This window comes from Apteryx mantelli, chromosome 1 (genome assembly GCF_036417845.1).
Source record: "Apteryx mantelli isolate bAptMan1 chromosome 1, bAptMan1.hap1, whole genome shotgun sequence".
Classification (NCBI taxonomy): Eukaryota; Metazoa; Chordata; class Aves; order Apterygiformes; family Apterygidae; genus Apteryx; species Apteryx mantelli.
Window position 1 is genome coordinate 33,045,757 of NC_089978.1, and position 27,997 is coordinate 33,073,753.

General features: G+C 39.6%; 1 protein-coding gene across 2 annotated transcripts; it reads right to left on the minus strand.

Moving 5' to 3' along the window:
- Positions 1–589: 589 nt before the first annotated feature.
- ITM2B (integral membrane protein 2B) lies at positions 590–27,973 on the minus strand. 2 transcript variants are annotated; one of them, XM_067292123.1, is made up of 6 exons: positions 27,701–27,973; positions 10,925–11,053; positions 8,580–8,783; positions 6,441–6,551; positions 2,684–2,834; positions 590–1,314 (listed from the first exon to the last, which is right to left on the minus strand). In XM_067292123.1, exons 1-6 carry the CDS (start codon positions 27,797–27,799, stop codon positions 1,226–1,228), a joined length of 783 nt encoding a protein of 260 aa, XP_067148224.1. In that variant the 5' UTR covers positions 27,800–27,973; the 3' UTR covers positions 590–1,225. The 2 variants fall into 2 exon arrangements, with proteins under 2 accessions (XP_067148224.1, XP_067148215.1); XM_067292114.1 differs by having other exon boundaries at positions 8,580–8,786; positions 27,701–27,972.
- Positions 27,974–27,997: the final 24 nt, after the last annotated feature.

A 27,997-nucleotide genomic window follows, 5' to 3' on the forward strand; every position in this document is an offset into this window, starting at 1 on the left:
AACTACATACAAACTCCATAATTTAAGGCTGTCCTTTCCCAAGGTATTTGTATAGGATGGAGTAGTTGTAAACTGGCTGCTTTAGTCAGGAGCCTGCACTTTATCTTAGAAATGCACACTTCAAGAGCTTAACATACTCATATAATGATCAGACAACACTCCTGGCTCTCAGCTGGGTCACTCTTGACAGTTAGTACAGTCCAGGTTATGTAGCTCTTGAGTGATGCATGTTATTTTACAAATGCTCATGACAGGTATTTTGGGCATTAATAACTTTTTAATAAAATAAGGGAAGGTCAGCTTTCCTGCCATGAAAGTCATATTTGGATCTTCACAGTGATTGTATGTATTGTGAAAATATCAACCCAGAATTTAAACAAGCAACACAATGTTGCCTTTAAATGAAAAAAGAACAGAAAAACATGCTGCTTCTGTTCATATTTCCTCAACTATCACTTATTCTATTTTCTCCCTTTTAAAAACAGAATTGGGGGTAAAAAGCATTAATTTTAACTTAAATTTAGCTTTACAGTTTCCTCCCCTCCTCCTCTAAAAAAAAAAGTAATAATGGTGAGAGAAAATACAAGACTTTTAGACAAACAGGTTTATAAGATTTATTTTCCATTGCACATACATGGATTATATACAAGTTAGTAACATAAGTTACTTCTTAATTTTCTAAAAGATTGTTACAGCAAACACTTGCCATTTTAAAACATCAAGTCAGAAATCAATCTAGAAAGGTAAATATGACAACATTTTAAAAATGAAACAAATTGCACTTTGTTAGGGAGAGTCAAATACAGGTTTGTCTATATGTTGTAACAAACTATATAGCAGGTAATATTACAGTTAGAAGTAGCTCTTGCAGTCCATTTGTACATTAATAATTCTTTTCAATTTTACTTAATTAAAAACTGGTGGATATTTCAAAGACTTTCTCTTCCTCCTAATATTTAAGATTCATCACATGAAATGCACTACCAACTAAGTCTTTATACAACTGCTATTCAAATATAAGAAGAACACCACACCTGAAAATAAGGAAAAACTAAAACATTGATTTTACATGTATCATGAGATGAAAGGTATGGAGGGTGTTCAGCAGTAAAGCCCTGTCCACTACTTACATAAAAGAAGATTTAAAAAAATAATCACTGCACACAGTACAAAGGGTGGGGTCATACTGTAGGGTTTTAGTCTCCTGTAACAGTAATATTCCTCATTACTGTTCACAGATAAGAGTTTCCATGGCAAACCTGTTCTCAAAGTGTCGAATCTTTCGGCAATTGATGGCTTCACGCTTCTGAATTCCTGTTTGCATGAGAAAAGAACAATGGAGGGTAAACAGAAGATAAAGTGATGTATATTAGAGACATAATAATTTTACATTTACTATAAGATGTCACCAGAAATCAGAACCACCTCTTCTCAACTCCCTCTCTAGGGGAGAATACACACCCACACCCACACCCACACCCACACCCACACACCAATCAATATCACACACTTGGGGGGGGGGGGAAATCAATACATAAGCAATGATCCCAGAAGAGGTGTGGCACCAAACTGCAATACTGATTTTGTTAAAACCAACCTACCAAAACCCCCCTAGTTGTTAGTTTTAACCCAGATTCCCATCTCCCTCACTGTGTGGCTGTAAAAATGCTTGTGGGGGATATAAGAGCAAAAGAATAAGCTGCTAAAGGCAAAGAGTGGAATAGTCTCTTTTCACCAGCGGTAGCTATTTAAACAGCAGCATCAGGGAATCAGAGAAGGACTGAATTTGACCAAATTTTAGTCAAAATAATGCTCAATACCATACCTGTACTCATCATTTACCACAAGATCAACATACTAACTTTTGAATTGGATTCTGCAATTAAGATCTTTTCATTTTTAAACATTATTTAAAATTATTTTTATAAAATAATTTTCTCTTCCTCAGTTTCCCAAGCAATCAGATTCAACAATATGACTGCACTGAGTATACACTTGTGTATCTCTTCTTTAGAGTTAAAAAGAAATAAAAAGCTGAGTGAAAACAGAGTGAAAATTAAGTATTAAGGTAACACATAATATTTTCACTTGTCAAGGCTCTTCCAAATGATCCTTTTCAAACATTTTCCATGAACAAGTACCAAGCACTACAACTTTCCTGTGAAGACAACACTTAAACACATTTCACTGCTGCAAATGTGAAGGCCTGGACTCATCATAAACAACTCTGGTGACAAGAAATACCTACAGGTCTGCATTTGGACTATGAGGCTAGTCTTCCAAAATTGTCAAATATTTTTTCAGTAGAAAAATGGCTTCTCATATATTAAAGGGGTTTTTTGCTTCTTTTTTTTTGGGGGGGGGTGCGGGGGGTCAGGAAACAAGATTGAAGGAAAGCATCGCTGAAAACTTGAACCACAAAAAACATACCCATGCACACACACAAATTTTAACAGTTCCTAGCTCATTGGGGCCTTGAGCACTTTTGCACAATAAAAATGACTGATTTCCATACCTACATGGAAAATATCAGACATACTTAAGCCCACAGAGCCAGTTACTGCAATAAGCAACCCTTGCTTTAATAAAAGTAATTGCTTTCAATACAATCAAGCCTATTCATTGAATTCAAGCAGCACTGAACTTTCCACAAACACAAAAGCTTGCACTGAGTAACATTTACCCTTCATGGCTTCTTTGCGCTGTAGTTTATAGGTTTCCTTGCCATGGCAGAGGCGGTAAATAAAGAATCCCAGCTGATCCACATTTTCAATGCGATCAGTAACAATCATTTGTTCGTGAATCAGATAGGACTGAGGCAAATATGTTCCAGCCTGCGAAACAAAAATACAACAGCTCTGTCAAAACCCATCACTTCCTAACCTACATACATAAGGAACACTTTGCACTGTTTTTCTTTGACATGGCTGCCATTCAATAGAAAACATTTTCTTTCAATTCTTTCAAAATATGTTTTACCTACAGAGTTTTATTATAAACATGCAAACATGACTGTACTGTACTACAGAAAGATATAATGAGTATATGAAAAAAAGGTCACAAAACTTCCACTGATGCATAGGTCCACCACTCTTTTGTTGCAGTAACATCAGCCTTGAGCAGGAGACATGTTTTCTTCCAGGAGTACAGATTATCATGGATCAAACCCTGCAGTTCTCATACAAAATTTTCACTTAATTAACAATAGTCTAACAGACCTCAATGGGAACTTCTCCCAAATAAGAGTTGCAGAAGCACATTCTAGATAAATAACTTTATTTTTGCTGATATGTGCCAGGTGCAGTATACTCCCACTGCAGTCCATGGGGTTTTGGAAGCCTTAAACATTTCCGCAGCAAGGATTACAAATCAGATTCTAAATGGACAGAGTGTCTAGTCCTATAAGGAATTACAATAACCTCCCACAGTTGTTTAAATAGAAAAGTATTAGAAAGCCATTGTGGTACACCAGGTGTTTTAAGGCAATAAATTGAAAATGGGAAGAGACAAGATTATGCAGGCTTCCCAAGCCTTCTCTAGCCCCTTGGGTTTAATTTTGCCACAGCTGAAATGACAGAAGAATCAGGCTCTGTGCAACTTCACTCAGAACATAGTGCACCTAACAGACAAAATACAAAGCTGAAGATGCACATATATATCAACTGATATCTTAATACTGCTACTGGCACCTAATCATCAACATTTCTGAAATGTTATTTAATTTAAAGAATCCTTTTAGGGTGATTCTTAATTATGACACTAAAGAAGGTGTTGTTTGCTTTTTAAAAATAAAAAAATTGGTTATTATGAAAACAAATTTAGCTTCTGTGGCCAAAGATCACTATACTTTTTATTGTCAATAAACAGTTTGAAATTTGCATTACAAAATAAGACTGTCTTTTCAGTCTAAATGACATATTCGGAAGAAGCTGATTAAATGCTATTCTCTTGGGGAAAAAAAAAAGTTAAGGACTGTATAACATTCACTTTAAATTAGGAAACTTTTCTTTGCCATGTTCTATGAGGAAAGCCAGGGCAAATATTTTCTTTGCACAGGAACTCCCAAATGATCCCATTCATTATTTGGTGAAAAGCTCGGTTATGAAATCTCTGTATCTTAATCCTCGGTCTCCAGAATTTGAGGAGAGCGTCCCGAGGGAGCGCCGGAGCAAAGAGGCAGCGCAGATCGCAGCACCGAGGGCTCCCGGCAGCCTGCGCCCTCCAAACAGCGGGGCCTCACCACCCTCCGTGGGGCTGCAGGCAAAGGGGCAGCTCAGCAGCTATTTTCTCTGCCCAGCTCCTGGAGGAGCAATTACCCATGAATGCCACCTTTGAGATTCCTTCTGCATCACGTATGGGTAAAATTGGCCAGTTGGCTCCACAACAGGAACAAGACTGATGGACAAATATATCTGGGTTTTAGCCTTTCCCTGTCTGCACACTCAAGCAAACCACACCAATACATGGAAACATGGTTCTTCAAGCTAAAAATGTAGCTTCCTTAAAACACAAAACAGCCCAGAGCACCTCCATCCTCATAAAATTTCCTCTGCCTGTATCAGAGCTCATTTTAAGGAACTGAACATTTTAATTTTTTGCCTTGTGCAGCCAACGTGACTGCAGGACAGCGAGCAGGATTTTATTCACTTTGTGCAGCTGAACAACAGTTTCACAAATTTCTGTTACAAAACATTTAAACTGATATTCTGAGACATCAAGTGCCCACAGCATTTTGTTAATACAATGGGAATTAAACAGATGTCTCGTAAAATTAGGGCACTCACTGTTGGGGACAATGAGGAAAACAGTTTGTTTTTGCACAGTTTCTATTAAATGCATGATGCCTGGTTACCCTCCTCCTTGTAAACCAAACGTATTTGATTTAGTACAAGTGACAAACTAGGAAGTGAACAGATTTTAACACTGGAATTTGTGTGGAATCAAAAACAAAACAGCACACACAAAGCACAAAACATATGGGGTCACTGAGTTTTACAGACACCATCTCCTCTTTACGCACAGGAAATGTACATAAATGTGTGGTTAGGTAGCTAGTCTCAAAAAAGGTATCAAAAAAGCAGCAGAGGCCCCATTTGTGAAGTCATTTCCCACATGAAATTTATTTATATACCAGAACTAGCCAGAAATGGCTAAAATGATTCCTGGAGTCATAAATTTAAATCCTTGTTTGAAAGAGTCAAACCCGAAGATCACATTATTAATTCTAAAACTATAAATATTTTAAAAATCCAGTAAAATAACCCGATCCTAGATACAAGTTAACTTATCAATTCTTTTGTCCTCCTTAAGTATTTCACTGTTCTGCAAAGAAACCAGAAGGCTTACAAACAGTGCAAATACTACTTGGGTCTGCATTAAAAACATACATATGTATGTGGAAGAGAAAAAACATGGATAAATGTAATTGATATTAAATTAGCAAGAGACCACATTAGATTATCTGCCCTGGCCTCCTCAATTTCACAGGCCATTACCTTTCACCCAGTTACCACTAGGAGCAGAACAGCGGGTCTCCAGAGTGGTGACAAGCCAGCCAGCACCACAGGCCAGGCAGCTCCGTTCAATTATCGAATCCTGCTGGGAAGCAATTAGGAGTTCCTACAACGTTATACTGAAAACTCATGTTCAGCAACTGCGGTCTCTCAGTCCTTCTCAGGATCCTTGTTTTTAAGAAGACAGAACCTTTTCTAAAGGCATGGTGTTCGTTTCCAAAGATGCAGAATCAGGAATCTGACTATACTAAAAAGCATCTTGTTTGAGTGGGCTTTGCTAATCATATAGTCCAAATCTTGACCATGTCTACAAAATCTCCCTGGAAATATTATGATCAGGGACTTGCATGCAATGCCATTCCACCGCACATCGCGCAGCATATCATTTCATTGAGCATGTTCAGCAGGTCCCACACTAGCCACTGGATCAATTCAGGGCCAGCCCTATGGAGTTACGCTTTAAACAACACCCACATTAAATGATTTCCCAATATGTCTACTTTAAGTCTCTCAGCTAACCAGTTTTAATCCATTGCATACATGCTTTATGGAAACTATAGTCCTACTGGTTTTTAAATTAAAAAATAAAATAAAATAAAATAAAAACAAAACTGTAGTACTAAGTCAGACTCCTCTCCAAGAGTCTAGGCACACCACATGTACACAGTTAACTTTGTCAACCAAATTTGTAGCATCAGAGAATGAAATCCAATTCACTTGTCTTCCTCTGAAGTAGTAATTCCTTCACATTTGTAGTTAATTAACCAAGAAAGTTATAGCCTTTTTTCCCCTTTTCGCAAAGATCTCTAGTGATCAGTTAACTTTCTAACACATTTGTCAAGTGTGAACATCAGAGTTCTGGCAAAGAAAAAGGAGAAAAAGAAAAAATCTTGTCTTAAGAACAAATCACTTACGATTTAACCATACCTTGATGTTGATGAGCAACTCCAAGAAATTTTTTGGTGGCATAACAACTGAAGTGTTCAGGGGAATCACATAGCACTTATCCAGGCTAAGGTCGAGATAGGCAGTGAGTCTCTGGTGAGGAAATATTTATTTTAATCAAAGTAACTAGAACATCAGAAAATTCACATAAAGACTTTGCTAAACTGCTATTGCCTCATGTTTTTCTTCAAGTTATTGTTTTGTTCAATATAAAGTCTGACAAACTACAATTTGAGGGTATGTAAATGCAGAAACAAAAGGCAGTCTTGATGAGAGTTTAAATCTGCAACAGGGATTTGTCCAAGACAGCAGGCGATAAGTAGTTCAAATGCACTACAGTAATGGAATTACAAAAGTATATCGTTTATTCTTACTCGTGCATTTTGAAATATTAGGGCAAAAGCCTTGCTCTCCACGTTTTTATATTTTGTTATACTGTAAAGAGAAAAAGCTACTGGAAAAAAAATATAGGAGAAAGAATACTGCATGTTCTAAATAACACAAAGAAAAATCCCTTATTTTTTCCAAAATACTACTGAGTTGAAATGTTATTGATTATTCATAGCTGAATTATCGTCTTCATATTACCTGAACTGTAACAGTTGCCATTATTTGAGTAAAAAACAGAGATATAAAAGCATAAAAGCCCTGGGAATTATACTGATGAATCCTACAGCTCCATTCATGGAGCTGTATTTTGCTGCATCCATTCTTGCCAAAGACGACATTATCTCAGGCTGCTATAAGCTCTAAGGCTGAGGACATATGTAAAATACTGAGCACCAAGAGCCCAATAGTCAAAATAGTACCAGGACAGCAATCATCAGTGCAACTAATTTCATTGTATAGGAGTAAGTGCTGTGCCTATGGCAAGTGTTTGTGCACTGACCTCAAGAGCAAAGCATTAACGATACTTTGTTAATTTTGACCCATTAAATTCAGAAAGTAAGGTTTCTACAATAATATTATATTTTTCCTATTCACTTTTGACATGCTGTTTAGTTTTTCTAGTTTTCTCTATTTAGAGGCTCTGATCTTAAACAGAAGCTTCCTGAAAATATTCAAGATTATTTTTAAATGACATAGCTTAAGCAAGCAATGTTTTTCTCCAAATCTGGTTATGAATATTTGATAGCACTCTCTTTGCCTGGAAAACTTTAAAGTTTGCATTAAAAAAAAAAAAAAAAAAGGACACTTTCCCTATTCTTCTTTTTCAGCCTGGCTTTAAAAAAAAAAAGCAATTGAGCAAGGAATCTTCAAATGTTCACAGCAATGTAGCTTCCAAAAAAAATCAGCTATAGTGTATTTCAACACTGTCAGACAGTTTTCACCAAGCTGATACAGAAAAGAAGGGCTTCTAATTGTTTCACAGTACTTATCATTACTACCAAGTGCTATAGGCCCATCAACAGCCTTATCAAAAATTACTATCAAGATTTTAATCAAACTTGTTTCTATGAAAAAGGAAGGAACAGCTTCAATACCCTGATTCAGGTCATTTAGGAAACACAGTAGCCTGTAGTGCATGAGAAAAATATAGCTTCTGCCAGGCTGCTTATGACATGTAGGGAATGATCTCTTTTCCAGAAGCAGCTGGTCAGCTGCTTCTTCCCTTTGCTTTCTCCAGCCACTTTGGGGCTCGTGAGATACTCTAGGACAGCATCTCTCGGGTGCATGAGCAGGGCTAGTGACTTCAGATGCAAAAGTTGAGAGCAAAGATATGAACGCCTGTTACCAACTTCCCTTGTCACCACAGCAGTTGGGTCAGATTCTGGCTTGGTGCACTTAACACAATAAGAACTATTTTTTTCCGCTTTCTTACACTGGAGAAAAGAAATGGCTCCAAGATTTTTCCCTTTTTAAAAACAGAATTTTATCTGCACATGGTGGTTTACACACTACATCACGATGATTGTATAACGCTGTACTTTGTATGCCAGGTTAATAATTGCTTCCAGCTTGCTGATGATCAAAATGTTTCTACTGCCAAATCAGTTGAGGGTCCTCCCCACCCTTCACTTTCCCCCACCAAAATAATTAAAGAGTACATTAATCAGGATGACTGAGAGGGAGCATTTTCAAGTTTTAAATGCTTTCAGCTTCTTCAGAGATATTCCTTACCCGATGAAAGTCATGGACGATATCAGCAGGATCACTGTCAGCAAATTCAGGGACTGGTACACTGATAAATTCAACGTCTTCCTCCTCCAGTATCTGAATATTTTGCTCAATTTTGTGGTAGCGAGCACTCTGAGCCGCTGCCCCAGACTCGGGTAAACTTAAGCCATCTTCAATGTACTTTATTCCACAAAAGTACACACCGCCCTGCTAAGAGTAGTAAACAACCCAGCAACAAAAACATCAGAAACCTTATTAGAAGTTTAAAACTAATATTCTCAAACCACCATGGAGAAGAAAAACTTGCCAGACTAGATGCAATGTTTTCCCTTTAATTTGATTCACATATAGACTAAACTAGGAAACAGCTGCTATCTACAGCAACAGGAACATGGGTAAAAAATCTTGATTCTTCTGAAGCCAGTGGAAGTTCTTCCCTTGAATTCAAGGAAAACAAGATCCCCAAAGCAGGTTCTTAAAGTCTAGTCTTCCATTCTGCACCCACTATCTGTGGCACATAGTAATTATTGACTGTAGTTAAATCACAATTTAATAATAATTATATGCACACATATAGACTTTAAGAACTTTATATTCTTTTTACAAATGAGACAATTTTAAGACATTGAAACTGATCATCCAAAACACCTTTAAGAAAGCAAATCTAACTTTGAACTTGGTCCTGCTTTGAGCAGGGGGTTGGACCAGACAACTTCCAGAGGTTCCTTCCATCTTAAATTATTCCGTGATCCTGTGAAGTTCCTTAGGAGCTCTAAAAGGCTTCAGAAGTTTTGAAAGTTGGTTTCTAAAATAAATTATTTTCCATTTTGTGCATTTTTAAAAGGCAAAAGGGTATCCAAAAGAAAATAAAACAACCAGTTCATGTCTTTTGGTCACAGTACACAAGGCAGGTTATCTAAGCAGAGTGTAAAAGAGACTCCTCATTCAAAGGAAGTTATATACCAAATTTATAGGCCGGATAGTTTTAGAAACACACCTTATTGCTGAGCATATGCACATGGCATCAATTCAGAATTTCTCATTGAAAACATGTCTTCAGCGCAATGGTAGCTCAGTTATTGAATGTTTCCTTCAACCCAGCTCTCACTCATACACAAGTACCACAAGTTCAAGTTAAACAGCACTTTCAATTTCAGCTAGCTGTCATGTGAAAGGTGGAGCCAGTGTTAAGCATGAAACATGAGCTAGTAATAGAGCAGACCTTCCGCTACTCTGAGCTTGTTAATCCATCAAAATGTGCTATGCTGTTTAACCACTGTTTGCAACACTACTGCTCTCCTGTAAATTAGGTTAACTTGATAGCTAAAGAGACTAGAAAGTGCAAGTGCAATTAGAACTCCTCATACTACATAAATTTGCTTTCCACATTAGCAGCTACTAAAATGAGGGGGGAAAAAATCTTGGTAGCAGGGACAAGAACCCAGAATTTCTGCCTTTGACTTATGTGCTCCAACCAGTGGGCTAAACTCAAGTTTTGCTTATGCTCTCTCGTCCTGACCTTGTGAATCTTGCAACCCAGGCGCAGCTTCTTCAGGAGGGAGGGTGCGCTCACGCCACTTGGGTGATAGCCCAGCAAGTCCAGTGCTACCCAGTGACAATTCCCCCAGAGGAAGACAAGATTTAACTTGGATCTCCCACATTCCAGGTAAATGCTCCACTTCCCTGGCACCACTACCTTCCCAGGGCTCCTCCTGCAGTGGTGCCATTTTTTAAGGCATTAAAAAAGACATTTTGTCAGAGGTCCAATCTTGTCAGCACAGATTACGCTTGACAGAGCATGTTTAACCACGTAGGCTGTGCCTACATTGGTTGGAGAACCAAAGTCCCCTGCAGGGCCTGTTTTTCTAACCCCAGTGGGAGTTCGGAAGGAGCGAGTCATTGCACTACTCTGACAAGCGGTCTCTTTCCTGTGAGGCAGCAGTATTGTGGGCATCTAGGAAACTTGGGGTCAAACAAGAAGACTTTCAAAGAGTCAGGCCACCTTCAGTATTTGGCAACTGCTCAACAACAGGTAAACAGATGAAAATTCGGGACACTGAGGTTCCTAAACCCAACTCCTATTTGGATATAGTCCCTTCTCTAAAGGGAGGTTTTCAGAAGTGTTACTCCTTTTAATCTGCCAGCTTCATTTCTGTTCTCCTCTGCTGATAGGTAACCTTAGACCAGGCCATCCACTTTGCCTTTAAAAAAAGCTGAAGTTTTAGAAAGATAAAAATGGGAGTAGAAAGGCTACTTAGTTTAGTCTGCTGCCTTCCTTCTCTATTCTAAACAGAAAGGCACGAAGGAGAAAAACACAACCCTCCCATAACAAAATGTATTCAACTTACCTGGAATGCAAAATATTTGTACAGATAGGCACCACCCAGGATCACACCAGCCAGCATAAAGGCCAATCCAAAGCACATACACCAGCACCAAGCCCTCCTCTGCCCCACAGGCACAACATCATCAGGGTCCTAGGGATGTATCAGAGAGAGACCTTCAACACAGTGTTCCCAAGACATGCAAGATAGCAGATAGCACAGACCCAGCAAGTACAAACATTGCCTACATCAAAAAAGGGTAATGAGCACTTTATCACAGTTATTTGAAAATGTTTCTTTTTTCTTTTTCTTTTTCTTTTTTGGTAAAGTTTAAGGTGATCTATTTAAGTTGAGGTTTAGGGTAACCTGCACTAACAGTAACTTTTTAATGCCATCCTCATGGACTAAAGCAGCAGACTAAAATCTTAAGGAAGAGGAAGAAATATGGAATCTCCCAAGAAACACACAGTGAGCCATTTTACAGATTGGCTGAGAACAGATACTTTTCTGTCTGCAATCTCCATGCAGCAATAGCATACAGAGGAAGCTAATTCAGAAAGGTCAGATTCTTTTTTAGCCTACAATTTAGGTGAACCTGAAGAACAAACGAAAGGTCAGAGGTAATCACAAGGGCAAAAATATATCCTTTCCTATGTTGTTCCATCAGGAAGAAAGATACTTTACCACCTCTGCTGGCAAAACAGTATGAGTGGGATTGGGGAAACAAACAAACAAACAAACAAACAGCTTTAAGAAGTTCTAGTTTAGGCAACTTTGTGCTGTAAGACAGCATTGGCCATGCCCCACTCACTCTGCTGCATGTGTTACACTAAAGGAACGACAGGATGTTTCTCCTTCAGGGCACTAGTCTGCGTAATCCCGCAATCCCCACAGGCATCCTGAGCAGTGGATGGCTGCTTGCAAAATCTTTCCTCCATCAGCCACATCACAATGCTCTTTCCTCCCCCAAGAGTTTGCATAACTCGCATAAAAAAAGAAAAGAAAAAAGAAAAAAAAAGCAGCAGCATGATATTTCCCTAACATTCTTTGACTCATTCTGTTCAAAACCATGATATTCCTGGAAAAATATCAGAATTCAAATAAATACAAAGCAATTCATTATCCCTTCCCAACCAGAGAAACAATAGGATAGCATGATGACCACGATGAAATCATGATAACCAAGCAAAAAAACCCCAAAACAAAACACAAAACCCCCCCAGAAACAGAGGAAGAACAAGAGGCAAGAAGATGCTTGTAGTTGTAGTTGTCAGTGGATATTCTGTTTGTTTTTTTTTTCCTCTCAATACTGTAAAATTATCATCATCACAGTTTGCAGTATTTGCTAATTAAGATGATTTCCTGCTTAAACAAAGTTTCAGGTGTAGCTCCCACGCTGCAGTGTCCCACCTAGGATGGGATTCCTCTCATGTGGCCACAGCCACCTCTGAAAGACGGACACCACATGAAAACAAGGCCCTTCCTACAGGGAGTGGGGAGAAACACAGAACGACTCATCCCAGCTATCTTTGACTGGGATAAGTAGTCTTTTGGAAGTACTTATTTCTTTTCACTGATTACAGGGGGAGACTCCTCGGTCAACAAAGTAGGTACCTAATTCATAGTTAGCTGAAATTAGGTGAGGCAAAACCCACCTTTGCAGCACCCTGCAATTATCTTCTGTACATGAGTGGCAGTGCAGTTTCTTTGCCAGGCAACAGTTGCCAGTATCTGATTCAGAAATCTTTCGAGTCAAACTGAAGATAATTCACAGATTATACTTGACATTACCTTGCAAAGTGCTGCGGTAAAATCAGACTGAAAAACCTCCAAAGGTGGAGGTTTCACATGACTACTCAACTAGACAAAGCCATGGCTGATCTTGTTTTGGCAACCATCCCATTTCTAGAGGAAGGTTGGACCAGATGACCTCCAGAGATCCCTTCCAACCAGCATTTCTGTGATTCATTGCAAGACAAAGTTAGAGTGGCTTGAGAATGGTGGCCATTGACTGACAAAACAGAATGAAAAAGAACAGGCCACAACTTTAAAAAGTTTTCACATAGCTAATTATTAAGGAATTCAGTACAAAGAATTACTAGCTACGTGTTTTTTACCCTGGCTGTTTGTAAAGGCTGAGAATAGAACATAATACCCATGGTAATCTAATTAACTTTCAGGTCAGGTTAAGATTCACTGTGGATTCTTTTATAAATCATCTCAATTATAAAACTAAACCAGGTAAAACAAGGATTTTTATTTTTATGTTGCCCCTGTACCATTAGGTAACTATTTCCCTAGATACTTCAAAGCATAAAGGACATTTAATTGAAACCTTTTTAAGTAGTTATCATATAACTGGTTATAAGTTTGTGTGAGAAAAATGGATGAAAAATTGGCTTTGAGATACAATGCCAAAATATTCCCTAGCAAAGAATGTAAAGAATATCTTTATTCTCTCCCAATGCTGTTTTTATTTCCTCCCTATATTTTTTCCCAACCACAATTATCCATTTGCGAAATAACTGCCTCTTCCATTGATTCTTGCATCATTTTGTAAGTTCAGAAAGACTTACTAAATACACATCTGGGAGACTGTGAAGAAGTAATATACAGCATGAACGCCTACCCAGATATGGGGCTTACCTATCAAACTAACTTTGCATAGGCCACAAAAATAATCAGAAATGGAAATGCAACTTTTACACTTTTACCACACTAGGAGGAACCAAAAGGGCCGGTTTATCAGTATTCTACCCTAGATACTTTTGCTTGGTATACTAGATGACAGATGTAAACTATGGGTTTTAACATATAAACTATAGGTTTAATATGATTTTTTAATCCTCTACCAGCAGCTAAAATTTATCATTACTATTTGCGAAGGCATCCCTAACTGCAGTACATTATGATATTTTGTATTTATGAAGCTGCCTGTTGCAGTGATTTGCTCACATCCTGCTGAAAACAGCACACCAAATTCTCAAGACACCCGGTTTAGCCTCTTGCATGAAAGTACTGCATCTCAAGAGAGAGGAACTACAAGCATTAGGTAGCAGTGAAAACATTTTACGCTGCTGAAGAAGAACAAAGAATTGATTTCCTCTTCTGAATCTGAAAACTAAGTACATCACCAAGCAGCCACCTTAAAATTTTATAAATAATCTACTGAAGCTAAGTTATACTCACATTAGTAGCTGTCCTGTGGCTAAGCTGGCTAAGCTTTTGTATTGTTGCCATGACAGCTTAGTTTGGGCTGAATTGACCCAAAAGAATAATTTGTCCCTCGCTATATAAATCTGACCCTCTGCACTACAAGAGAAGAAAGTGTGATTGATGTTCACCCTCCTTCCAGGTGACTCCTGGTCTGAAAGAAAAACCATTAGCTGAAAGTAGATCCCCACTAATAGAGATGGTGCTGAATTAGTGCTTCTCCCCATCGGCGCGACTGCACTTTGTGCCAAGACAGCACTGCAGGCTTCTGAAGCCAGAATGCAACACAAGGTTGCGGCCTCACTCGCTCATTTTTCTCTCAGTCAGCTTTCCACTGCCGGAGATATCTGACAGCAGGAATTATCATGTATTTGAGGTGAGGATTGACTTCTAAAAATATGCTTCTTTTCTATCTTTTATGAGCAGTAATAACCAGGAAGTGCTGTTCCAGTCCTTTTGCTTCCCCTCTTCTGCTTCATCCCTGTCCCACATACTTCCTGCTCTTTGCTGAATCCTCGACCTCAGGGTGATGCCATAGAGCTAATCCTCTTTGATGCAAAATGCCATAAGAGGAACTGGATACAAGTCGGATACTGGCTTGTTTCCCTTGATGAGTTGTTTGTTCTAATTGGAGAAATTTTGATTAGCCTGTTTCCCATGGACAAGATATAAAACAGAAGCATCTCTCTGCCCTGCTTTCCTTCACTTGTATACTAAATCCTACAGTGTTTAAACTAAACGGTTCAGAATTTACAACCTGAACACTTCAAGCTCTGGAGAATCAATTTTCTTGTAGATCGAAAATGAGATGTACTAAATTATCCCTCCTTCAAGATTTAAAGATTTTGGCAAGGTTCTCTTAAGTCTGTCTTCTTGTCACAAAGAAGTTTCAAATACGACTGTAGTTTTCAGCAAAGATGCCTTCATGTGGTGACCATAACAGGTAATGCAAAGCAGCACTCACTCATTACTGGAACTACAAAACACTTTCAAGTTGGACAAATGATATCAGAAACTATTTGACAAAGTACTTCTTAACTAGGCAGATCTTCACAAGAACACGTATTGACAACAATTAGCTTTAACTGGTCTGGACTGGATTAAAAGAAAAAAAAAAGGTATTAACCCCTAAACATGCAAACTTCAGCAGTTAAGAATGGCTACTGGCTGTATATTCTCTTGCTCTTTTCGTTCAGTTTTAAGGTTACTACTTTTTTCTTTTTTTTTTTTTTTTTAAACAAAGTACTGAATTTCAGAGGGACCAAATTCATGTTTGGGGTAACATCACAAAATTCTGATGACAAATTCTAAAACTGAGCCACAAATGCGTATAATTAGATTTGGTAATTACACAGATTTTCCCCTTGTGACTTTTTGTACATAGCGGAATATAATTGCTTTAAAATTATAAAAGTAAAGCAGTCTAAAAATTCATAAGGCATATGTCTAGTTCATATTAGAAAGGGTGAGAAGGAGATTATCAGATATTCTTTCTTCGCCTAAATTAAGGACAGATCAAATTATATGATTAAAAGATTAGGTATGATTCAGTTAGATATGAATTCATCTAAACCAGATGTGATGGATGTGCTTGGATGTGCTGTGTGGGGTCTAGAATATTTTGTGACTATTGGGCACCTATGCAAAAGATAATGGCCCGACTTTAAGACTAGGTATGGTAGAGATAAAAATAACTTGGTGAAAAAAAGAAGAAAAAAAAAAAAACTTTCAGAAGCGCCACACTGTCTTTGATCCACAGAGAAAATGGATGCAGAGTATTACTAAATAGTATTAAATAAAAATATATTTACAGCATAATACACAAATAGCCCACAATTATGCATCTGAGAATAACATCTAATCTATATATACAGGGGTTTAAGAGGGTAGAAATGGTTGGAAGCTGTTCAGAATTGTTTTCTTCGGAGCCCTTTGTATCCCAGTTAGTTCACATGGGCTGACAGAATATAAATTAATGATGGATAGCAGTCCCTAAAAGTGTTTGTTAATGAGGGAAGTTAACGTCTTGAAATAAAAGTGACCAGTGGCTGTATAGGCTCAATTCTGTTGATCAAGCTTACCTGTTCTGACTTGAAGATCTGACATCTTTAAAAAACCCTCTCAAAAGACAGTCAATTTAAAATGAACTTAGTTTAGAAGGAGCTTTGCATTCTGCCCATGGTATTCCTGCCTGAAGACTGCTCCAAGCTGGGGTCTATTTATCACATATTGTAGATGGGAAATTAAGGCAGGCTTTTGCAAGACTCCTCACTTAGCTGGCAGATGCTGCTACTCTGGAAGGCCATCATACTGATCTGCCTTTCAAGCAGCAATTTTATGCTTCCTTATAAAATTAAGCAGAAATCTTAAGCACAATGATCTTTTAACTTACTGTTTGGAAAAACAGACTCTATATACAATAGATGCTCCATAGATCTCTTACTTGTTACAAGCAGTGATGTAGTCTGTCTACTCTGGGACGGTAAAGCCTGAAAACATGCTACGGTTGTTTATGTGCAGTTGGTATCTGAACACTGTCATCCTTCTGCGGCAGCACAGCCAGTTCCTCTTCTCTCAAGATGGACAGCGACTCGTCCAGCTGGCCCAAGGCTGCCTGCCTACAGACTGGCATGGAAACCAAACAGTAATTCCGGTGTTGCTTGCTGCAGTCACGTAGTTTGGATAACCAATTAAATTAATTATGTAGAACTATCTATTAGGTAGTTGCTACTATTAGCTTTTTCCTCTATTTCTAATATCTGTATGCTATTTTCTATACAATACATACATCATAAATACAAAATTTATTGTATAGCACTGGGAAATACAGTAGTATCAAGGAAACACATTCCAGGAGGCTTCCAAAGACAAAGGTCTTTTTGATAAGGGTTGCATGCTACCATACAACACATTTTGGGGGTGTTTTACTAAAAAAAATGAGGTGTCTGGCAAATTAATCATTTCATAGTTCAAAACATCACAACCATCATGGAACAAAAACACTAATGTAAGCAGCCAGCTGAAGATCACATTAGAAAGGGAAGGAATGATTAAGAGATCGGTGCTGGTGGATGGGAAGGGAGTTGGATGTATCTGGGAAGATGGTGGTGAAAGCAGAACAAAAATAAAAGAGAAAACAGACAAGAAAATGAGAGCAGGAATAAAACTAGAGAAAAACATGGAGGAACATAAAGAGTTCAATTTCTCTGCAGGAAGTCAAGAAAAATTACAACTGCAAAGTGAATGTAAAGTATCTGAATCAGCAGTTCACCCACAGCTATGTGATAGAGGGACAATAAAAAATGCCTTGTATTGGAAGAGCAATCCTGCAACTCTGAACTGCTGTGAGTAATCCCGATTTACCTAAGCATTCCCTTGAACTTCTGAGAAAGAGATTACAGAACCTGATAACAGCCAACAATTAAAAAGGACACTTAAAGAGATTCAGAGGGAGATACTGGGGAAGCCTGTAACTATTTGGTCTGCTGCTTTGATTGAATTTAAGAGCAGTATTGTTAAGAGTGGTAAATTTTATTGTTAGTTTTGGTCTTATATAGACTAGAAAAATGCAAAAAATCCAAGCACACTTATTTAAACATCCCAAAAGTTCTGTCTTTGTAGACAAGGCAAGTGATTTATTCAGGTAATTCATATCTACACCTTTTGGCTATATCCTCATCTCAGGCTGTCTGCAGCAATTGTAGAATGAACCATACATAATGTGTTCCCCAAATTGTTCCTTCTGTCTCTGTCCAATTCCTGTCTCACACCACCAAAACCAGAGGTTTCATGTCTTGCCGTAATTTCCCTCCTATCCCATGTCTCTGCTCCCCATATCTTTCCCCCTCCCAAAGTAGAGGGTTCTCTGTTCTCTGCCACATGCCGAGTACCGGGCACACCTCATTTCCATTTCCTCCCTTAATTACTGCTCTACAAGACAGATTGTTCAGGGTGTCACTGTGCTACACTCTCTCGGAAAGATGAGCCGGGCTGTGGCTACAGAAGTGCTGCACCTTTTGCCTGCCACGCTGACCAGCGCTTCTGCGCCTCTTGTCTTCTACTTCCACTGTAAATGCTCAGGGTAAAGAACTGCCCTCCTCCTCTTTTTTTTTCTGTACAACAGCACAACAGGATCTTAATACACATACAGAGTTTCTCCATAGCACTAATGTTATATAGCAAGAGGATTAATGAATACGCCTAAGCAATAGCTTCATCTTAAAAAAAAAAAAAAAAAAAAGTTCCAGAAGTGCTAGGTCTGTGCTAGACAAGTATCAAAGCTCTGCACAACCTTATTTCCTTTGCTTTAAGGCTTTACGATTCTTCCTCCTCCTCCTCACCCCTCTGCCCCTCATCACAAAACCTCACAAAAGCATTCCTGTCCATGATACTTATAACACTCTCAAAAATATATGGTGTTTTTAACTGTCCAGATGCTGAATTCAGAAGTTCTGGCGCCACTGACATCCACACAGCCATGCAATTCCCATCATATAGAATATAAAAAGTTTTCATATGTTTAGCCAGTGAAGAAGTGCTAGAAGCCAGTTCTTATATGATACCTAAATGTGTAAGAATCTAATTATACATTCTCATAAATTAAAACTATGAACATTTGTTCTGCATTCCACATCATTTTTTCTGAAGTATTTTAAGAAAAGAGATATGCCCTGATGCAGCAGTTTGCAAGGCATAGACCAAAACACATAGATATCTTGCACAGATATCTTGCCAGAGGTGCCTGATGTATGTTTATTATGTCAAACCAGAAGCCCCCAAACCAGGAAGTTATACCGCACATCCTTTAGAACAAATTTCGCTTTCAGAAAACAAAATCACTGCACTCTTTATGGAAGGCCACATACAACATGTCAAGCATGACTTTTCTATAAACTGTACAATTCTGAAAAATGCTTCATTTTTACACACTGCCAAAATAAACCCTTTTCCCACCCACACCCATTATTTGACTTGAAATCGACTTGCATTCTACCATACTTAAAACCACACTAAATAAATCTATAATTTTTAAAATGAAATATTTATTTTCTTCTGAATTAGTGTTTTAAAACAGGCACTTAAAAGGTACCTATTTCACTTTAAAAAAAGATCAATACTAAATTATGTTTTTGACCTTGATTGTTCCAGTCCCTGTCTCTTCCTTATTCTGCTCGCTTCTTTATCTGCATATTTCTCTGCTTTTTTCATATGACTGCCTGAATCTCAGACATTAGTATGATGAAAAGCTATGCGGATTTAACCCAGATTTCTCTCAAAAGCCTTGTTTCCCAAATGGCAATGGCTCTTTCACCCAAGAGATCTCATTAGCATGCACATACACACCACCACGCCCCAGAATTTAATAACTATTCCCAGTTCAGCCACAGATGGTAAATCATCTCAAGCAAGTTACAAACATTGTGTCTCAGTTTCTCTTAAATAAAAGCAAGCTAACCTAGAATCACAGAATCACTCAGGTTAGAAGAGACCACGGGAGGTCCCTAGTCCAACCTCCTGCTCCAAAGCAGGGTGAACACTGACCTCAGACCAGGTTGCTCAGGACTCTTGTCCAGTCAGGTCTTAAAACCCTCCAAGGACTGAGACGCCACAGTCTCTCTGGGCAACCTGCTCAACATTTAATTCTCCTCAGAGTGTTTTTTTTTTTCTTTATACCTTGTTGGAACATCTCTGGTTTCAATTTGTGTCCATTTTCTTGTTTTCTGCTGTGCACCTCAGTGAAGATCCTGGCCCCACTTCCTCAGCAGGCTCCCTCAAGGTATTGGGGAACTGCCCTGAGGACCCCCGAAGCCATCCCTTCTCCAGGCTGAACAAGCCAAGCTCCCTCGGTCTCTCCTCACCAGGCAAGGGCTCCAATCCCGACCATCCTGGTGGCCCTGTGGAAATCCCTCCAGTCTGTTGATGTCTTTCGTGTACCTGAAGGCTCTCAGCCTTCATCACTGCCAGGGCACACCGGTGACTCATGCCCAACTTGCTGCCCACCAGGTCCCTGGGTCTTTCTCAGCAGAGCTGCTTCCCAGCCAGGCAGTCCCCAGCCTGTACTGATGCAGGGGTTAGTCTGTGCCAGGTACAGGACTTTGCACTTACCCTCGCTGAAACTCATGAGGTTTTGTTCAACCCATTGCTCTAGCCTGTCAAGGAAGTCCCTCTGAATGGCAACCCTGCCCTCAAATGAACATACCTTACTAATATATATATATTATTGGATTAAGGTGTGTAATATCTCTACAGCAAGCTGAGTTCTCTGAGCAGGAAGTGTTTTACAAGCAAATACAGAATGGCATTTAATTATAGCACTTAAAAGTATCAACACAGAAGAGCTGACCTTGAAAAGCTCACATTTAATTACACTCCCTTTCTAAAAGAAACTATTCTAACAGTCTAAAGGGCTTCACTGCAATTAGACTATTCAAAGCTTGAAGTGGAGCATATGCTCCAGTACTCAGTTCCTCGCTCCATCACACCTTCCAGAAACGCAAACACTGGCAGGTATTCAAACACCTTGCCAGCTACCAAGGGAGAACTTCCTATAACTGCAAGCTTCAGACAAGACAACTCATCGCTATATGCGGCAGCCCTGAAAAGTCACATTCAGCCTCCCACCCTGCAGAGGACACTGCCTTTTCAAATACGTAACTGCAAGGGTTTTCTGCATAGACGGCATCTTAAAAAAAAAATAATAATAATAATAATAATAAAGACTTTGATTCAGCAGCCACGTGAGACTCAGGAGCCATGGGACTAAATCAGCGCATGGGTCACACAGCGAGAAATTCACCCCAGAGATCACTGCCCCCTCCCAGTCACGATTCCCCCCCATCCCCCAATGTAGTCTTTTCCCAGTCATCCCACCATCTCCTTCAGTTGCCCACCATCCTACCCCCAAAACGGCAGAAAGCCGCCATCAAAAGCAGAGGAGTCTGCTGAATCTTTGAGCACCTGAGGAGGAAGAGAACCATGAATTAGCCAAGGATTTACGTTCAAGGAACTCTCCTCTTAAAATACATGTGAGTTATATATATATGTGAATATCTGAAACTATTTGGAAAGGGCAAACAAAATGTCAATTTAATTTTTTCCATGACCTTCATCATAACAGTTGGGCAAATATTACTTTGCCTGTTTTTTTCATGATAAATTTTGAAAGGCTGTTGCACAAAGGACCCTTGCTTGTCAATGCAGCATATATCATTCAGAGAGGAGGTGGAGTCTTTTTATGTCCATTAAATCATAGGCCACGTGATGTCTGCTGCAAAAACATTTTTGATTTTATTGCAGAGCTCAGTCTTATTAATTCTCTCTTTCCTTTGGTTTACCACATCTGTAAAATTGGGACACATATCCCAGTTTTATGAATTAGTATCCTTTTCATCTGTAGATTCAAAGTAATTTCCACTGAGGATAAAAAGCAGTACATAAATAGTAGGAAAATGAATGTTGTATTATTCATATGGACCAGGAGACGAAAACAGATAATGCTAACCTTTGTCAATCGTGACATAAATGGAAAAAAGGAACCTATGCAATACCAAACAGAACACATCATTACCTTCCAACTGTAGTTCTTACATTTGAAATATATCATAAGGTTTTCAGAAGCACAGAATAAAGAACATTTAAAATAGTTAAGACTTAATAATGCAAGATTTGCTCTAGAAGATACTTCCTGAGAGTCACAGACAGAATTATTTTTCTTGTGTACAAGTTATTCAGTATCTGTAGCTAGTGGCTACTGAATAGAAAAGATGTATAATGCTGACAAATAATCCAAAACACTACTTCAAATTTAGAGTAAAAGCAAGTATGCTTACCACTCTTTTAACCCTCCCCCAAATCACTATTAGCATATATCAACAAATAATAAACTGCTGACAGGAAAAATAAAACATGGAAAATATCAGGCAAATATTAAAAATAATTATTGTAGATTATAAAAAACAACTGTTAGATCATATTTACAATTGTGAACATTTTCATTAAAACATAACAGGAAAAACCATATATCTATATTTCAATAATAGTTTACTTTTGAAATATAATTGACATTCATATGTTGTATTAGACATTCATTATAATGGAAAGAAGTCTAAACCATTTGGACATTTATTTTGAAAATATCATTCAAAGAACATTTTTTTGGAATGTTTGTTTTTATAGGAAAGTTTAGCTTTTCATCTTGATCCAAATCTTCAGAAACGAACAAAGTTTCTAAACTTCAGCAATTCCCAGTGAACAGAACTTTTGGTTCCAACAGCCTCTACTTAAAAATGATACTTTATACAACTATTCAATGCAACTGTCTAAGCTAGTGTCTTGGAGCTTATCAGAAACAGAAGAATACTGTATCACAGAGGGTATTTGAAGACATGACTGAACATAAGAAAACTGTTTACGGCATCAACAACCATAACAATACATTACAGTGCAGGAGAGCTTTTCTAGATACTGCACTGTACAAAGATCCATCTAATTACGGACTTCAGTACATGACAATGTTATACAATAAAAATTTTCTAAATAAGTTTTTTGGGTGGGGGAATATCAGCCAAGTATAAGCTTGCTAATCTGAAAACAGAAATTATTTAGAACTGTCTGTATAAAATAACATTCTCCTTATCTGCCTGCTCATCCCTATACTGAATTCATGATATTTATGGACATCGACTCTTGTTTGGGCAGCCAAAAATGTAAATGATACAAACAACTGAACAAGGAGTTATCCCAAAGGTCTGGTAGAATACATCCTGTGTAAAATATTAAATATAATTCTCCTGAAAAACAGGGGAAATGGTTGCATTTCCAAACCAACACTTTGTATTTGTTACTCAGGTCAGGAAGAGATGAGTAACAAAAAAAGGAAGTGAGATATGGACCGCTGACAGAAATCTGCTGTCCCACAAGTTCATTTCTACTGCTTGAAAATTAAGGGGGGGGGGGAGGACAAGCTCTGCAAGATTCCTTTTTGGACTTTCTAACCTCTGATTCCAAACTTCTAAGCTAGCTTTCAAATTGGGAGAGATTTTCAGAGCAGCTTGGGGAGCTCAAACTCTTAAAGGTCTGAATTGTTTTTTGAGTATTGTTCTCTCAATTGCTGGCCATGTCTACCGAGTAGCTTCAGGGGACAACCATCTCAAAACCACAGTGATCTTGTTTTCAAGAAGCTGCACTACTTAACCAGTAGCACAAATCACCGTGCAAGGAGAAAGCGGGGGTTAACATCAGCTGCAAGATTTCTCTCTACTTGTGAGAGGAACAATCCCTGCCACAAATTCTGTTGATGTAAAGTCAACTTCCTTGACTTCATGCTTACACATATCCATGAAACCAAATAAGTAACAAACCTGGGTGCTCTCATGCCTGAAATTGGTAGGTTTGGTTCTGGGTATCTTCCTTAAAAAATACTCCAAAAACAAGAGAGGTGAAGGGGGAAAAAATTCAGTTTGCTGAATTTTTTACTTCTGGTCCTCTTTTGAATAACCATGCCTTAATCCACAATGCTCCAATAGATAGCAGAAGCTGGCTGGTTTAACCACCTAGTGGCATCATGGAAAATACAAAAGAAAGTCCCAAAGAAGGTTGCTCTTTCTCTATTAGGGAGTGGTGAAAGACCTATAGAAAACTTTAGCTGGAAGAATTAGGACTGTGAAAGAAATAAACCCCTCTAGTTAAAACAAAACAAAACAAAACCCAAACACACAACAACAACCCCCCCCAACTACAGACATATCGCATAGTAAGTGGAAAATCCAATTTTCCTGATAGCAAAACAATAAGCAAATTTATTACTATTTACTAGTATAGAATAGCAACTACAAAGCTAACACCTGTATTTCAGAAACATCTAAAATCAATTACACAAAATCCAAGGGCTTTTCTACATGGAAAAAAGGGCTCAGTAGTTGCTCAACAGCATTTCCCAGGTGGGTCCTCTTATTCTGCATTAAAAGCACCTATTTTAGTATGCTTAAAAGATTAAACTAAACTGGGGGGGGAAAAAAGAAAAAAGGATTAATTTTACAGTGAGGAGTAATAAGAAATAAAAGCAGAGGTAATAAGGAATAAATGCAGGAACAATAAGGAATAAGTGATAGGCATTTCATGCAGAAAAAGGATTAACACTTTTGATCTTTAAACTCTTTTTAAGTAGCAAATTCTAATGCATAGACCACTGCTAAAGCTTTTTTCAAGCTGTCGTTCATGTGATACATCCTCTAGTCTCCTCCCCCCTTCTTCTCCCCCCCCCCAATTACACTTATTATTGTCTGCATAGGAGGTTATTAGGCAAATTTTGGAGTGGTCAGAATTACTTCTATGCCACATCATCACCATACTTTGGCTGCAAACTCTCTCTAACAAGCCCAAGGAAAATTATCTGTTTGAGAGTAATCCTGCAACGGCAAACAGAATTGTGGTCTTCATGCCACCGCATTGGAAAAAAGCAGCAGAACAAGACAGTTAAAGAACTAGGCCAAAAGCTCATTCCATGAATCTTTATTTTCTGAACATTTCAGAGTCTTTGACTTTATTCATGAACATCATCTGGTTTACCGCTATCTCTCTGAAATCACTGGAAGTTCTTGATAATCAAAACATAAAAGCGTTACTCTGCTGATCCTCTTTCAATCCTAAGTTTTTCATTTGCTTTAAGACAAAATGCCTCCCAGGACTTTCTGCATAAAACCAATCTTAATAAAATGCTAATTTGTGCATCTTTCACATTTACACTTGTGATCTAGATCTATTTACTGTCCTATAGAAACTCAATGCCTGTACAAATACTGGAGAGGGGAAAACAAATGTCTCATATGCTGTTTTGGAAATGTGACTTTTTTCCATTCTATCAGAACTCACTCTTCTAAATACGTTCTCATATTGCCTTCAAACCCTACTTGAAGCTAAGCATCTTCCAGTGATGAAATAAGTGATATGAATAACACAGTTGTCAGGTATGGTTTATTTTCCTTTCCTCAGAAAAAATGCATATGCAGTGCAAGTTCTTTGTGGAAAGGGGGAAAAAGATTTGGCTTTAATATACTATACTTGAGAAGGCAAAGTTCAAGGAGCATACCTTGCATTTACCTTGAAGGGATCAAGTTTTGCAATGGCATCAATTCTTTTGTCTGCCATCAGAGAACAAATTCCCCAGAACTCGGAGATCCAAATATCTCCACAGCTACATAACATCACTTGTTTCAATACTGCTAAAACTGCTTCAATACTGCTGTGTATTGCTTAGCCTCACCTACTAAAGCTACAGATGACTCTATTGTATTCCAAAATGCTTTTATTTATGCTCCAAAACACACAAGCTCAAAAAAGCCTTATTCGAGAGAGTTTTGCATGTCAGTAGGTGTAGGTCTGCAGTTCTGCTAACAAAGTATGGAAATGTGTCAAGGAGAATGCCGAAGCCTTGCTGTCCCTCAAGAACGCTCATTTGCTGCTGGAATTGTCACCTGTAGAGAGCATCCACTCCTCACATGCTATTCTGGGACTGTTTTAAGCCTTGTTCAGGCATGTTCATCCCCTGATAACTGTGCAAGATTCCAAAGGACTCCTAAGTAGCTACTGTGAAACTAGACAACCTTTTGACCCGTTTAATAAGCGTCTGTAGTTCTCATTTCTGAGTAGGCAAAGCAGTAATAAGACCTGGCAAAGTTAAGGCAGATCCTGTATCTCTTCCTCAACTGAAACAATTTACAGCTCTGCATTAAGGAAATCATAATCAAATAGCCTGCTTCTGTCAGACTCTGGACAGGGTCAGGAGGGTTTTCTCCCCAGCGTACAATTAGCCAGCTGTATTTTCTTTGTTTAGCGGTAGAAACAACAAACCCAATTTGGTAGCCTATCTGGAAACAACATCGCCCAGAGGAGATCCGAGTTTCAAGGTAATATGGAAAACCTTTATTTTCAGGAACTTGTCATCTTCGTCCTGCTTACACGGCTCAACTGCTCACCAAACCCAGTATCAGGAAGGAACTTCCCAGCTCAGGGTGGATTTGGGGAATCTATGATCTTCCAGTAGTCAGAGAACAGCTCTACTGCTTGAACAAGTAGGCATACAGATCACCTAACAGATTTCCCATAATTGCAGGGAATTTGAGCAATGATCCTGCCTCTTCTGTTGTGGTACACCACTGTTAACTGTTCTCAGGACTTAAGTGTTTTGGTTCAAGTTTTATAAATTGAGTACGTTTGAGTTTTATAAATTCAATATGTTCAGTCAAAAGGGTGAAATTTAACCACTTGCTGTAGCCGAGGGATGTCACTTAAAAAACAAAAAACAATAAAAATCTTGTGATCCTTTTTGGGCTTTGAACTGACACTGGATTCTGCACATGAGAAACCTGGCTCCATTAAAAACAACAGCAAAACCTACGCTGGGGCAGAATTTCATGCTAGAAATTCTGCTCGAGAAAGTAATATCTGTTGAATTTCATCACAAAGGTTTAGGAAATTAATGAGCAGTATCTCTTTTGCAGATCCAACTCTGTAATTTGGAGGTCTAACGCACAAAAAGATTATGAAAGCATATGAAAACAGCAAGGCATGCATTTATCTGCAGCTGGCCATTTTTCAAGTTTTCATGCTCTTTACAAAGAGCTTAGATCAAATTATAGTAGTTCTAATTAAAAACTGGTTTTGATTACGGGAGCACAAAAAAAAAAATGCAACCCAAACCTTTACATTTTGTGCAGTTTTCCACTTCAAAACCGGGAAAATTTGGTTGTTGCGCTGCTGTCCACTGCTGCTCGCAGACGGGGAGGGAAGGTGCGAGCGATCAGAGCTTGGGTACTGTTTTGGGGAGGGGGACAGCAGCTCTTTGTTCCTTTATTCAAACCAACACGCCAAGTTTCCACACAAAGTTTGCTGCGGCACGCAATTACCGGGCTCTGGAAACAAGCTCCTATTTCCCCACCGTAAAAAATAAGTAAATAAATAAATAAAAGTGGTTCCTAGCCTAAAGCAGCGCAAGTTGCTAGATTTGCTAGAATTTACCCACGCCGCCGAGGGGGGTTAAGCGTTGCCCGAGTGCCCGACGCGATCCGTCTCCTCCGCGCCGGCCAAATCCTGCAACGGACCAACCGCCCCCAACGGCCCCCGCCTCGCGGCCGCCCGGCTGCGCGACCCCGGGGGACGCGACCGGTCCTGCCCGCCGTAAGGGGAGGGGGCCCCACGGCACGCCGCAAAAGGGGCGGAAAGCGTCTTAAAAGCCCAGCTGGACGCGGTCCAAGCGCTGCCGGGCTCCAAAAAAAAAAAAAAGCAAAACCCCCCAAAGTACGAAGAAACGGGGCTTTAAAGCCCGTTCTCACGTCAGCCATTTTAGAAGCAGCGGCAGCAGCAGCAGCCGCGCTGGGCACACGGCTCTGCAGCCCGGCCCGCCCGCGTTTTACTGTGCTTAAAAAGAATTAAATTGGCCCCGGCACCCCCCCTCCCCCCGTCCCCTGCGAGCTGCCGGGCGAGGTCGCGGAGCCCCCCAGCGCCCCGCTCGGCCGGGAGGGCGGCGGGCCCCGGCGCCGGTGCCTCCCGCCGCGGGGCCGCGCAGCTCGCCCGGGCGCCCGGCGCCCTCACCTTGGCGTCCGGCGGCAGGATCAGCACCTGGCTGTTGTCGTCCTCCTTCTTGGCCGCCTCCTTCTGCGCCAACGCGGAGTTGAACGACACCTTCACCATGGCCGCAGCCCCAGCAAGCGGAGAGGGAGGAGGAGGAGGCCGGGAGGGAGCGCGGCGCGGCGGAGCTTCGCGGGCTGCCTCTCGCCTGCCTCGGCCCCCCGCTGCCGCCTCGCCGCGACTGCTGCCCCCTTCCCCGTCCCTCGTCAGGCGGCGGTGGCGGAGGAGGGCAGGGGGCGGGCCGCTGCCTGCGGCGGGGCG

Excerpts from the sequence above, each read along its gene's own strand:
- ITM2B (XM_067292114.1), bottom strand. The coding sequence starts at position 27,799 with ATGGTGAAGGTGTCGTTCAACTCCGCGTTGGCGCAGAAGGAGGCGGCC. Across the intron at positions 11,054-27,700 it reads TCCTGCCGCCGGACGCCAAG|GACCCTGATGATGTTGTGCC; the intron begins GTGAGGGCGCCG and ends ATACATCCCTAG. Across the intron at positions 1,315-2,683 it reads GCGCAAAGAAGCCATGAAGG|GAATTCAGAAGCGTGAAGCC; the intron begins GTAAATGTTACT and ends TCATGCAAACAG.